Genomic DNA, 15,419 nt, shown 5'->3' on the forward strand with positions numbered 1-15,419 from the left:
TATGGACTGTATGTCTAGAAACCTGGGTTCTGCTGCAGAACTTTGTACCTCTTTATTCCTTTTATAAGTTTGAGCAAATTTCTCTACCTTCTATTAGCCCAGAGTTGGTAAATACATATGTGAACAACATTCTTCATTCCTTTTATATTTCTGTGGCAGACATAGGTTAATTACAACCATCTTCCATCCTGATGCCTGAAGGGTTTTAGAATTCTTGTCAACACTTTGTTCCCAGCAGCTACCATCAATTAGTCAGAATTGACACAAAAATTAAGGCTTATTTGACCTCTCAGCTTTAGAGCATATAAGCTTTTAAGGAAAGAAAGGATTGCTCCCACTCTTAGCCATCTCAGACCATGCCATCATGCTTTGCTACAAATTTCTCAGTGTGGTTGACAGGACACCATAAAAGGCTATCCTTGGGATAATCCCTGTGCATCTGTAAGAACACTATGCCCGCGTAGGAGCCACACCTGGGAAAGGGCTGTGGCTGGCAGGAGAATTCACTGTGAGGGCCTACTCGTGGTCAGGAGACAAAAATATCTTGAGCTCTTATTCAACCAAAGACACTAACTGATGAGTCGTACTTAGGCTTCCTTGGGCAGATGGAGGTGAGGTGGTTGCTGCCTGTGTAGGCTTCAGGCCTTTTCTTCTGTGATTCACCAACATAGTGTGTTCCTCCTAACAAGCCTCTTGCTTTCCAGGCAAGAGCTTCTTGGCCTCTAGGCCCTGGTGGGCCAGCACAGCAACCTGGGCTGCTTTTGCTTTTGTTTTTTTTTCTCTTTAAGTGAGGAGAGGAGAATAGCCAAGGTAAGTACTACAGACAGATTCTGATTTTTATTGTATGTCACCTACAATTACCAATGAATATCCTGCCCCTATGCTTTTTCATTTTCTGGTGATAGATGAATTTTTAAGAATACTGATAGAATTGTGTTCTATTTTAGTATGTGAAATGTTCAGTAAAGGAAGATGTCTGCGAATCACTTTACAAGTGCTTAGCTTTGATCAAAATCATCATCTTTTGCTCACATTTAATCATTTATCTGGGAAAAAAAAGCCTATTTAAATCAGAAGGCCTTGGAATGAAGAAAATGTCATGTGGATGTGTTTAGATTACAAATGATTAATGATGAAATGTAGACTAAAGTTTAAATATCAAAATAAGATTCCTGTAATTCAAGAAAAGCTATTAAGCTATTTGTAAAATAGCATGTCAAATTATTCCATAAATAATAAGCAGTTGGTTAGCTAAATGTTAACTCACAATGACACGGACCACCACGGCCATCATGTCCCTTTCTGACCTTTGCATCTACACACCTAGCAGCCTGTTAATGAGCCTGTATATCTCTTCTCCATCCTTTCTTCCTATTCTACACATTCTCTCTGGCGGGGGTGGGGGGTGCTCTCTCCTTTGATGGCATATGCTGACTTGCTTTGATGACATGATTCCTAAATCTGTATCTTCAGCCCTAATATCTTGCCCGAATTCCAGGTGTACATTTCCATCTGTGCATACCTTCACCAGCATAGCTCCACATGGTTCTTTGTTATATAACTGCTCCACCAGACTGTTCCCCAACCTGGACTCCCTATATCTGCTAAATGGCCCTGAATGCAAGAACAATCAGAGCACTCGTGGATAAAAAAGTAACAATGATGGCAGAAATTTATTAAGTATTTACTATCCATTTATTTATTTATCTAATTAATTTAGGCCTCACCCAGTGTTATCAAGGATCCCCCCTCCTCGGTATCTGTCCCTAGTGACTTCCCATCTCTGCTTCCTGGCAGTCGATCCCCAGGGTCTCTGCTGGATTCTCTCTTCCTTATTCCAGTAGTCATGAATAAAGTCTTTTACTTTCAAAAAAAAAATCTGTTTAGTCATTTACTTAATCCAATTCTCACAACAGCCCTGATAGTTAGGTCTATTAATACCCCATTTTGCAAATGAGATAATTGAGGCACAAAGAAAAACGCCTTCCTTTTTCAAGGCCACACAGCCAGAAGATGTTAGAGTCAGAACTGGAATCAAGCTGTCTGATTCTAGAAACTATCCTTAAACCCTTTGGAATATCTATCTTAAATGTAGGTCAGGCCTAGGTTGTTATTGCTAAAGAGGATAGATCTGATGGTAGTAAATGTGTTGCTGCTCAGCAATTTTTACTGCAAAATCATATAACTGTCCTAGGAGAACATACTTATAAGTCACTTTGGAGTCATAAAAAAACCACTAGTTTTACAAAAACAAGGTAATTGAAGTCCTTTCTGCAAAAATACTGTATATGCCCAAGCACAGGGAGTGAGAATGCAGGATGCCACCCTGACGGTGAGCAGGCTTGAGCATAATATTTGGCTCAGCTGGCTTGAGCATAGAATTTGTAGGCTGAAATGGTAGAAGACAAAGGCTGGGAAGGTACTTGAACAAGATTGTGAATAAACTTTAAGTTATATTAAAGGATTTGAACTTTACTCTGTAGATAAATAATGGAAGTAGGGGTGGGGAAGTGAAGCAGGGGAAGTTCATTTAACAGAGTCATTACAGAGAGCCTCCTAATGAAATAGGCATAAAATAGGCATGATTCTAGGTATTTGAAATAAAGTGAGTTTCGACCTTCAAGGAGTATACAGTCTTAATAGGGAACTTGGAAAATACACTGGGAATGTTTCATACATCATGATTAACTGCTAAGAAGCTCTGCTAACCAACTTAAGGTGCCTCATGAGAAAGTAGTTCATAGAAGCACTCAGAGATGTATAATGAGGGGAATTACACGATCATATTTGTATGATAGTTATTTTAGAAAGATGATTGTGCTAGTAGATAGATATGGCTATTCCAAAGACATACTGAAGAAGGAAGGTCATTGAGGAGATTATTCTAATAGGCCACCTAAAGGTTGATGATCACTTGAACTGTAATAATAATAACTGAGAGATAAGTAAAGAATTAAGAGGACTTTCGGTAATAGAAAACAGCAGAGCTAGGAGGATCTCCTGAAAGTGAGTGTCATTGGAAAGGAGTCAAAGAGAAAGATTATGATCTTTCTGGTTTGGTCACCTGAGTGCCTGATTAGGCCATTGAGTTGGGGATAAAGAAGAAGAATGAGAGAGGCTGACAATGAATTTAGCTTGGGACATATTAAGTTGAAGGCACCCACAACTGGATTGTATGATGGACAGATACAGCCACACATCATATATAGAGTGATACTAGAGACAAAAGTTGGAAATACCCAGCATGTTGACAGCATGCAAACCCAGTTAGATTTCTCCATAGAGTATAGAAATTAGGAAGAAAGCAAATGTGACAGTGCCATAAGGCACATATAAACAAAAGAAACATAAAAACGGGTGAAAAGCAATATACAATGCAAGACATGAACATGTGGGCTTTAGAGCCCGAATGCCTAAATTCAAGCCCGAGCTCAGCCACTTTCTAACCATGTGAACTTAGGCAAGACACTTAGCGTTTTGGGGTATCAGTTTCTTCATCTGTAAAATGAGATCTATCTCAGAGGATATAATGATGCTTTAAAAAATCGGTGCTTAAAAAAAATCAGTGTTTATAAAGCATTTTTAATACCACCTGCTCCTTAGTAAATTCAGCTTAGATTGGTTTTGTCATTAAATACAAAATGTTATAAATCCGTTAGCTCCAAATATTGATCTTCATTTTGCAATCCATTTTATTTCTTTACTGTGCTGATTTTTCTGAAGGCTATGGTTTATCTTATTCTATTCCTCATTCTAGTGGATCTTGAATGAAGTATTATTAAATTCACTACTCAGTTCATGCTAAAAGTAAATCTTAGGAAAGATAAAATCAATCCTTCACAAAACACTTAACCTTGTTAAAAAAAAAAAAAAACTCAGGAAAGTTCTCTCTGGGCATATCACAATGCAATCTTCTGTTTCTAAGAATTACATTGATAAACAATTTGCTCCAAAGAGATGTTTCTCCTGGTAGTTTTCTTCTATTACATTTTTTTTCACTTTTCAGGACTAAAATTGCAAAAGTGAGCTTTTCATGAATTCAGGCAGTTTCAGCCCTTAGAACAAACCACCTGTCTTTGGCATAGCCTTGACCATCACAGTCTCCTCTGTACCAGGAACTGTATTAGTTGCTAGATGTACATAATCTCTTATTCTTCACAACAGCCTCTTGAGTTGGCTATGATGTTGGCCATATAATTAATGAGGAAAAAATGTAAAAATCTCTGAATCAACTCAAGGCTAGGGAATTTGAGTCTATGTAATGAATCAAAACAGAGCATCATTCAATATGGGCCAGTTATCACTTTCCTCTATAATGTGTCATTGTTTTGAAGATGAAACACATATAGGATGACCTGATGGTGGCTCTCTACAGATTTCCTGCTCTGTGTCACCATTGAAAATGCTTGGGGGTCTGGATACCTATGGTTCATCTTCAGTGGCTTAGGATGACTAATGGACAATCATCTTTCCTTTCTGGTCAGCTCATAGAGCATCAGCCACCACCTCCTCTGGGCCATTAGAAGATTTAACACAAAGCTTTTGGGAGCTTCTTGTCTAAGCAGACTTGCAAGTTTAACATTCTTACTGGTCTTAAACTTGAAGCTAGTCATTTAACCCAGGACTATTGTCCTAAGAATATATCATAGTAATGGAGATAATAAGTAGAAGACATTTAGTGACAGGACTGTCCCTGTACAATGAAGGTGTCAGAATTAGCATTATAAAGGAGTTAGATAACTCATAAGATAAATAGATCATGCATAGGGCAAAAAAAATCATATTATGGTATAGAAATAGAATGCTTCCAGACACCAAAGCAAAAGAGATTTGTTTAGGTAATAAATAGACAAATTTCCTAGAATAAAGTGGTTATTAAGAGAAGTGATAAAGAACAACTGGGAAAGTTAGTGTGAGGCATGTTTGTGACAAAGCTTTCCAATGACACACTAAAAAGTTTGGGTATCATCCTATGGTTATCAAAATTGTCAATAAAAATGGTGATGTGAAAATACATTGTAGGGGGGTCGATCTGTCAGTAGTAGGTGCAGAGAATTAGTGATGTTGAGAAGGAGTTCAAATTATTATGAACTTCTAATTCTGAGGCAATATTTTGATATGTATTAAAATAAAGAGTGCCTATTTTGAAAGGTAGTTTCCAGTTCCTTCCAACAATAAAATTATAGGTCATGCATTGGCATAGCTTTTCTGTAAAGGCCATATAGTAAATATTTTCAAATTGTGGACATACAGTTCCTGTTACAACTACTCAACTTGCTGTGCAGCACAAAAGAACCCTTAAACAATATGTAAATGAATAAAAATGACTGTGTCCCAATAAACTTTATTTATGGGCTTTGAAATTTGAATTTCATATAATTTCACATGTTATAAAATATCATTCTTTTTTGACATTTTTCAACCATTTAAAAATGTACACCTGTGAGAACAGCATCCCATAGAGATGTTGAATCAATCACTACGTTGTACACCTGAAACTAACATTACGTGTCAACTATACTCAAATGAAAAACAAGATGTGAAAGCCATTCTTAGTTTGTGGGTTATATAAAATCAAGTGGTGAGCAAGAACTGGCCAGTAGACCAACCCCCGTTTGCCAACCCTTGGTTTATAGAATGTCAGTCAGAATTTCAATCCAGTATCATTTTTAAAAATTTTGAATTTTCCCCTGAGTTCTTCTATTGAAAATTTGGGAGGAAATAGTTGAAGTGAGTGAAGTGGTAAAAAGAAGAAACAGGCAATTAACTAGTTAGTAGGACTGACCTTATTAATCCCTGGTGTCATTGGGGCAACGTATGCCCCTATATGCTTCAATCCAACAATGGCTTGTCTGAAGCCTTCAGGAGAAGAGAAGGAAAATCAGTAAGTAAATACTACTTCATTCTGGACTCAGTGTTTTAGTGATCGTACAGAAAAGGCAAAATAGTGGATCTTTCTTTTATGCATATTGTTCATGATACCTTCAATGAAAGCAGGACCATGCAGTCCTTAAACAAATGATATGAGTGAAGGGAGCTTTAGTGGGAAACCGTATGAAGTTGGAGCAACTGTGAACAATGAATGTACATTTGGAGACACCAGCTAGGCTGGGGTGAGTAATGAGAATTAGCCTGGGAATAGAGTGTGGAGGAAGATGTGAAAGTCACATAAAGGAGAAGTTGACAGGACATTGCTAATTGAGATGTGGAAGATAAAAAAGAGAGAGGAGTCAGATATTAAGTGTTTCTTTTACTGGGTTCGTCACTGCCACTAAAATCGGGCAGCAGTGAGAGGCTAGGAGGGCACTGTAGGCAGCAGGAAATGATTTATTAAGTGTTGCTGATGAGAAAGTAAAGGAGAAGTGATGTCGTCATGATGAACCAAATAAGCAAATGGTCCCCTGCATCACACTATGTAGAACCCCCCTCATTTCTTCAAGGTAACTTCTCTTGATCACTTAGCGCTGGTCATGTCTTATAAAACAAGCATATCCAACTATATTTCACTATTTATCTTAAACCTTTTTCCCCCAGATATGTTTGCTATTCATATCACAAATATATGGGTACAACAAACACACAGTATGGCAAATAATTTACAGGGAGGTGCAAATAAAATAAGAGTTCAGAAAAGGGAAAGATTGCACAAATGTACATTTCTAAACTCTGAGCTTTTTTTTTTAAATTAGTTTCAGAGGAAGAATTTAGTGATTCATCAGTTGCATATAACACCCAGTGCTCATTGCATCACCTTAAACACCAGGGTTTATATAAAAATGAAGTGGCCAATAGACAGCTACCAACTGGTTTCCTTAATTATTTTTTTATTTTTTATTTTTTTTAAGATTTTATTTATTTATTCATGATAGACATAGAGAGAGAGAGAGAGAGAGAGAGAGAGAGAGAGACAGGCAGAGGGAAAAGCAGGCTCCACGCAGGAAGCCCTACACAGGACTCGATCCTAGGACTCCAGGATCACCCCTGGGCCAAAGGCAGGCACTGAAATGCTGAGCCACCCGGGAATCCCCTAATTATTTTTTTAAAGATTTTATTTATTTAATTCATGAGAAACACAGAGAGAGAAAGAGGCAGAGACACAGGCAGAGGGAGAAGCAGGCTCCATGCAGGGAGCCCGATGTGGGACTCGATCCTGGGTCTCCAGGATCACACCCTGGGCTGAAGGCGGCGCTAAACCACTGAGCCACCCAGGCTGCCCTTCCTTATTTATTAATTAGGAAATATTTAGAAGTCGAAAGTTTCCTGACTGATTTGCTTCTTGCAAATAATTTAATTTATGAAATAAAATTAACTGGAAGCATTCTTAGCCTATTTTACAATGAAAAAAGTAAGCCCCAGAAAGTTTTTTTAAGTTGCTTGCTCAAGATGCCACAACTAATCACAGGCTTCAGAATTAGAATTCTCTTTAATATGTTAGGAGGTACAAAAAAATACCAGGTTCTCAGAAGACATTAAGAAAAGGCATTAAGATCCTAATGTATGACCTGACTCCTTCAGACTCACCCCCAGACAAGCTGCTGCTGGTATATGACCGTGAATGTCATGCTACTTCTCTCTTCATTACAGAAAATTTACTGGAAATAAATTACTCAGCCAATATGTAACTAAATACATTAGAAATTTCTTTACTATTACAACAACTACAAATAGATATATCAAAGCTTCTTCAAATTATGGTAAAAAAAAGAAAATACAGAGAGTGCAAATCAGAATTAGACTAACAGTATTATTATCTTAATGTGTCATTTAAATACTACATTCCCATTCCAACTCTCTGGAATTTAAATTAGTCCAGATTAGATCTTCATATATTATGTATACCTTTTTATTAGTGCTAAAGTATACATTTTCATCCAAACAAGTATAATAATTTTGTCAGATTCCTATGAGAGCAATTTTACGTGTATAGCAAATTGTTATATTACAATTCATTTTTCGTATTTTTTTTTTCACAGACTCGAGTCAAAGGAGCCTTTCCTGTCTGTTGGGTGAGTATATGTCTAAAGATTTTAAATCACAGTTCTGTAATTGATTTTTAACAAGGTCTTCTGGGATGGTATTTGCAGTCACATAATTCCATTTTCAAAGTCATCCCATATCATTGGATGCGTTATATCCTCAGCAGCATTGCTGTCTGTGTTTTATAAAGACTTCACCAAAATGTTCACCAAGCTATTTGATGACCTTGGAAATTCAGCAGATGAATGAATGCATACAACAGCCCGTATCCTCTACAAAAGCCAAATGAGGCATACAAGTAATTTTCTATATTCTCACCCTGTAAGGTTAATGCTCCGATTGGTTTTACTAATTCCTCTGTACTGCAACTTCACTATTCTTAGGCTCTAGTAATTTTTTTTCCTTTTTTACTGTTTCTCTTGATCTAACCTAGTATTTCTTCTCCCCTTTTTCCTAAAACTTCAAAATCTTTGTCTGTCTCTTTCTCCTTTTCTCTCATTTCACTTTTATTTCTCCACTCCACTCACATTGATCACTCTTCTGAATGTAGAGCTGAGAGCCATGAAGCTAACTGAGTAAAACCAACACCTGCCTCCTCTGGTAGCATTCAGAGTCACAATACATGTTCTAATAATAATATATTGTTGACAAGAATAGACTTGTACTATTTTCAGGTATTTTGCTAATTAAGAGTCAGCAAAGCTGTTTTTATTGATCTTACCAAATAATCCTTTGACTAATATATTAAAATGTCTCGTTAGGGCACTTTTGCATACTGAGCATTATGGTTGATGTCACAAAGTTTCAAAAAGTGCCGGAAGATACTGTAGCTTAAAGGCAATCATTCCATAGTTGATGGGGGGGAAAAATCACATATAGGCAACCATGATATCCATGGTTAATGACCAGAAACATGGGGGGGTAGATTTTTAAATGATCACATTAGTTTTCTTCTATGACTTTTATTCACAATTCTTGAATATTTCTGTCACTCCTTGAGCAATATGGTTCCCTTCCCACTTTCTACTCCTCATAAAAGCATTTGAGAAAGCTATTTGAATCATGAGAATCAAAATAATTGTTAGGGATGCTGGGAGAGAAAATGGAGTAGATGCATTTATTAGAGGATTTTATGAAAAAAATTAAAGGTCAAGTTGATCTTGTCCAAAAAAAATCGTTAGAGCATGCTTCTTTCCTTCATTGATCATCAGCTCCTATTGTTAAAAACCTTTAAGCCTGAAGAGATCTTTTATTTTGAATGCATATGTGTCCTGCCCTCAAGTCAAGAGGGCTGAAATAGCTTCTCTTCATGCCTCACTTAATGCAGTTTCTCTGCAGTATTTCCTGTTCTCCCAACTTCTTTGAGATAGAATTCATTTTTTACTTTGTACCTCTCTTTTACAAGGGCAGACTCTAAGTAATCTTTGTTTTAAACTTATCAGGATCTTAAAACTCTGTATTAGAGACCTGCAAAAAGTTTTAAAAAAAGAATGACATATAGCTCTGCAAAAGCCTGAAATGGGAAAACTGGCATGGCAGTAGGAAAATACCACCGTCCCTTAAATAGGTATTAAAAGTTAAGTGGGATAAAACATGCAACCCAAATGGTTCTGTAGACGGATACTTTATTATACAGTTGCACTTCATCATTTTCCTCCAAGAAAATTATTTTAAATAAAATTGTCTAAAGTTTGGATGAGTCTCTCTCCTGACCTTGAGAGTGAACATAATGGACACATATGAGACTATCGGGCAAAGGTAGTCTAATATAGAGAACTATTATTCAAATTTGTGACTTTTAATTCTGTCGCTTAAAAGGAATTAATGCATGGTATATAGTCTTTGGTATGAGTTGACCTGTCAGTCCATAACACTGAGTTTTTCTAGGACCCTGCACACCTCACATTATAACCTTAATTCTGCGCGCAATAAAAAATCATATTAATGAGTAGTAGATCAATTCTAAATATTGCATACTTCAGTCCATTCCCTGCCACTGTCTTAAAGCACTTGTTAATATGTACTTCTAGAAGTTGCTTTTGCCTTTGTAGGCTCAGACACTTACAAGCTATGTGTATTGGTTTAGGCAATTACTTGAACCCTCAAGCTTTGGGTTCTTATTTGTGATATGGAGATTAAATTAGATAAATTAGGGGCGCCTGGGTGGCTCAGTCAGTTAAGGTCTGCCTTTGGCTCAGGTCATGATCCTAAGGTCCTGGGATCAACCCCCACATCAGGCTCCCTGCTCAGCAGGGTGTCTGCTTCTCCCTCAACCCCCCCTCCTCCCCATGTGCATGTGCATCAGTGCTCTCTCTCTTTCTCAAATAAATAAATAAAATCTCTTAAAAATAAATAAGAAAATTTAGATCAAGTATCTAGGACTGTCTTTGGTACATAATTGCTTGTCAGTGTTAGCTTTTATTACAGATATGGAAGGTACAGTCACTTATAACACTCCAAAGAGTCAATCAGAGCTCTGAAGTAGTTCAGAGAATGAAACTCCACTTTAACTCCACTTTAACAGGGCCTTCTTTGAGTTACACATGGAAACTAAAAGCTGTTTTCATAATGGAGAGAAAAAAAACAAAAATTGTGAATGGAATAAGCTATCAAACAAAGATGAGTACAGATAATTGTTTTGTATTTTAATGATGAAAACTTATAATTGTCATTAAAAATTTTTAATGGAAAGAAATATTGAAAAAATTTAAATATATATCTCTTCTTAAAATACATTAGGGATCAAAATTCTTCCTTTCATAAATGTGCTATACTAATTCATTATGATATAAAAATGTTAAATGTCACAACATAAATTCAATCTGAATATACAAGTGGAAAAATCTGTCACAAAGTTATAACATAGGAAATAATTGCTTATGGAAAAAGATTAGGGAATTGTAAAAGGAAGTTAAGTGAAACCTCAGATCTCAGAACTTCAACCGAAGATTGATATGAAAGGAGCTTTCTTTCATACACACCAGTAAATGATTAATAAAATAATGTCATTAGGAAAAACAAAAAACAAAAAAACCCAAACCTTAACCTAGAGTGAGGCAGGAAGGCTTATCCCAGAGTCTGATTCTGTTTACCCAGGGTTAGGCCAATAAATACAGTGTTTTCCAAGGCTGTTGAGCCAAGCCTAGAAACCACTGTCTACATCATGGTTGCATTCTCCTGACTCCTTCTCTTACAGACATACACAGTTTGTTCTCACAGATATCTTCAGTCCTTAGAATGTTTGCAGAAAATCTTTGAAATATAACTTCCCACAGTCTTTCCCTGTTTGGGATGCATATGGTGGAGGTAGACACATTGATCTAGAACTGTCTTGAGGTTCACTCATCAGAGACCAGGATACATGTAAAGAGACCAGATGATATGCCATGGAAGCCTCCGTGGTACACAAGGAGCTCACTACCTATGCTCAGGTGCATCAAGACTCCTTCTGATGTTTTCCCAGACCCAAGGCTAGAAATTAATTAAATATTTACATTATTAAACAATATAATGTAAATATTTAATAAATACTCTATTAAATGTTGAATAAAGTGTTTTATATTTTGCATTATAAATGTATATGTAATAACATACTTATTACATACATTACATTTATTAAATATATGATACAAAAATATTTGTACTTTAAGTAAAATAAATTTAAATAATAGATTTAAAAATTAAAATTCTTTCCCCTCTCACTCACCCAACAGTAAAACACATCAGTTAAGCAAACTTGTTTTTTAGCGTGGAGCTTAGGCTTGCATGTTGCAAGAATACTAAGTGTGTGATAGTCTACTCACTCGCGAAACGTTCCATTTTAGAGCAATTAAGAAAACTCTTCTGACAAATGTTTCCTTTTATGTGGCATCAGATAGAGTCTGATTTTGGAAATAAGCTGGGAGAAAACAGGCATCAAGTTTGCATTTAAGAAAGTGAACAAGAACCAAGTGATCATCTCAATTAAGATTCTAAGATACAAATCTTAGTTTAAAACCAGTCCTGCCTTGAAAAAGCTTTTACAGCTTTTTAATGAGAAATACAGATGAGAGGAAAGGAAGCTCCTGTTCTTTGACGTTTAAGATTCACAGCATAAAAGGGCATGTCAAGACAATGCATGAGTTCTCTTCAAGTACAAGTGACTGTTGACACTTTGCAGACACTGAGCCACTTTAAAAATATACCCAAGGCACTAAATGAAATTTTCCATGTGAATTATTTCTTCTTACTTCTTCAGCATGAAGTTGACCTTTTAAAAGACTTTAAATATGAGTCAGTTGTATTTTGGAATCGAAATTTTGGTTCATACCAGTATTTCAGCTGATGAATTTTTGCACGAGTAGCTTTATTATAAGAAGGATTATTTATCACATGGGTAAAAAAAATTGTTCAGACTTTTTTCACTGTATTTGGATAATTTAAGTAACTAAGGGGTGCCTGGGTGACTTAGTTGGTTAATAACGTGTCTAACTCTTGATTTCAGCTCAGGTCATGATCTCAGGGTCCAAAGATCAAACCCACATTGGGCTCCACACTCAACCAGGAGTCTGCTTGAGCTCTCTCTCTCACTCTCACTCTGCCCCTCCCCTTGCTCAATAAATAAATAAATAAATAAATAAATAAATAAATAAATAAATGAAATAATTTTAAGATAATACTGATAAACCTCAGAATTATTATTTCTCAAGCTTGTTTGAGAGACATTCAAAACAAATCAAGGATAAAAATAGAAGAATTACTATATTTATCTCTATCAAGGCTCAATGAGTGAGCTAAGCATGGCCCAGGCAAGCCTGGATCTCCTGTATCCCCTAAGACACCGTGGACCCATTCTACTAAGTCCAAACAAGAGGGAATGAACACTGCCAGGACAGCAAAACTCACTTTACATCTAAAACTGGTCTTCACATAATTGCTAGTAGCTATATTTTTAAAAATAATTTTGCTTGAGAGATATTTTCCCCTTTTATTTCCAGTCTTCTAACTGAATTTGGATCTTCAATATACTTCTGCTGTTGGTATGAAGACATTATTAAATCTTGACACTCTTACTAGGTCCAGTACTTCTGTTATTTTACTTTGTCCAGGTTTTGTATGAGACCTTATATTTACTAATAGATAGTATACATTGTTATAGTATTAGCTACCTATTTTAAGAGCTTAAATTCTCTCTCTCTTTTTAAAGATTTTATTTATTTATTTGAAAGAGAAAGAGTTTGAGCAGGGGAAGGGGAGGGGGAACAAGGAGAGGGAGAACCAGCCTCTCTGCTAAGCAAGGAGCTTACCTCAGGGGCTCTATCCCAGGACCCTGAGATCATGACCCTGAACCAAAGTCATACTCTTAACTGACTGAGCCACCCAGGGACACCTAAGAGCTTAAATCCTGTAACTTGGTTTCCTTGGTTTGAATTCCATTCAAGCTAGTTGCTTCCTAGCTGGGTGCCTTGGGCAATTTGTTTAACTCTTCTGAGCCTCATCTCCTCACCTGAGGTAATAACTTACTCTCAAGGCTGTTTTGAATGAGATGATATTGCAAAGTGCTTAAAACTGTGTCTGACATCTAGTAAACAGGAAATAAATACCAATTACTATCAATATCCTGTGGAATAATTACATTATATTAATAGCTTTTTCCTAAAGGAGTAAGTTCCACCAAATGACAGAAGTGTCAACTAATTGAATCCCAAATACCTGAATATCCAAATCCTGGTAATGCAGGTGAATTCTGGGCATAAAGGTCCAACAAAAGAGAGTGAAATCAGCACAGGAATGAAGGCCTGCCTTACGGGGGAGATTTTTGAGGAAGATAGATAAGAAAAAGTAAAGTAGCATTAAGACAGGAAGACAATTCCAGAAGGTACTTAGATTTATAGAAATATCACACACAATACTAAAAACTTTAATAATAAGAGCATGAAAAAGGGAAGGCATACCAATTTAGGGATGGTTTCAGTGGAACATCAAAACATAAAAAAGAATTATATGACTACTATAAAATCATTCAGGAATTAAGAGTTTATCTTAATTTAAGAACTGAGAAGTTGAAGAAAATAGCCAGATTGTCAGGTAATTTTTCTAGAACAAAAAGTAGGACCTGAGTTAATCCTCAAGGTGAGATTAAGAATTCAATACAAAAAAGAAAAAAAGAATTCAATACAAAATTGAGAGAGGGAAGAGGATGAGCTTCCTTTTCATTCTGTGGATTCAGTAGAGTCATTGCATGTTGTATGTTTGCTTGTCTGGTTTTTAACCGAAGAGTAATGATATCCAAAGTGAGGTCATAGTGAAGCCGTTTAGAAGACTTTTGCAATAGTTCAGGCATGACTTGAAAAGACCCATGACTTAAGCAGAACAAAATCACCTTACACTTGTTACAGTGGCTATTATCAAAAAGACCAAAGATAATAAATGCTGATGATGACGTGTAGAAAAGGGAACCTTTGTGCACTGTTGAGGAGAATGAAAATTGGTGCAGCCTCTACAGAAAACAGTGTGAAGGTTCCTCAAAAAAATAAAAATAGAACTACCATAGAATTCAGCAATTCCACTTCTGAGTATTTATACAAAGGAAATGAAAACACTAATGTGAAAAGATATCTGTGTTCCCATGTTCATAGTAGCATTATTTATCATAGCAAAGAACACCTCCATGTCCATTAACAGATGAATGGATAGAGAAAATGTTATATATATGAAATATTATATAGTGCTTTATAATAGAATATTGCCCAGCAATAAAAAGAAGGAAATCCTGCCATTTGTGACAGCATGGATGAACCTGAAGGGCATTATGCTAAGAGAAATAAGTCAGATGCCAGACATAGATACACAAATACTGCATGATCTCACTTACAGGTGGGAGCTAAACTAGCTGAACTCAAAAACAGGGAGTAGAATGGTGGTTGCCTAGGAGTTGGAGAATTAGCAAAGCAAAGTTTCAGTTATGGAACATGAATAAGTTACAGGAATCAGAACATGACTGTAGCTAATACTGTAATGTATACTTGAAATTTGCTTTAAAAGCAGATGTTAAGTGTCATTGTAAAAAAAAAATAAGGTAACTAGGTGAGGTGATGGATATGTTAATTAGCTTTCATGAAGGCAATCATTTCCCAGTGAATGAAATGACATAAAGGCACATATATAAAGTCATGTCGTACACCTTAAATATATAAAATTTTCATTTACTAAGATCTCTAAAGAAAAATAATAGAAAGGAGAAATGCCTGATGAAAATAACATTTTGGGGAGAGTTTTAGAATCAGTGAGTGATGTAGTGATGACTTAGGGGTTTTTCAGCTGAACTTTGTGGAATCATGGTGAGAGTAGGACAAGCTAAAATCCAGGTGTAGCATCAAAACTAAGGGAAGGTTAACAGGAAACTGTCCCTCAGCTCTTAAATACACCCATCGGACATCCTGAAACTGCTAATGGCCAACTCA

General features: G+C 36.2%; 1 protein-coding gene across 5 annotated transcripts in view; it reads left to right on the plus strand.

Moving 5' to 3' along the window:
• The window catches only part of RALYL (RALY RNA binding protein like), a 713,351-nt gene that overhangs the window by 589,997 nt on the left and 107,935 nt on the right, over nucleotides 1–15,419 (plus strand). For all 5 annotated transcript variants that reach the window (XM_055303495.1, XM_055303496.1, XM_055303497.1 and 2 more), the window contains one exon: nucleotides 7,974–8,006. In XM_055303495.1, coding sequence (XP_055159470.1) covers nucleotides 7,974–8,006 — 33 coding nt within the window. The remainder of the gene's footprint in view (nucleotides 1–7,973; nucleotides 8,007–15,419) is intronic.

Source organism: Nyctereutes procyonoides, unplaced genomic scaffold (assembly GCF_905146905.1).
Source record: "Nyctereutes procyonoides isolate TBG_1078 unplaced genomic scaffold, NYPRO_anot_genome, whole genome shotgun sequence".
Lineage (NCBI taxonomy): Eukaryota > Metazoa > Chordata > Mammalia > Carnivora > Canidae > Nyctereutes > Nyctereutes procyonoides.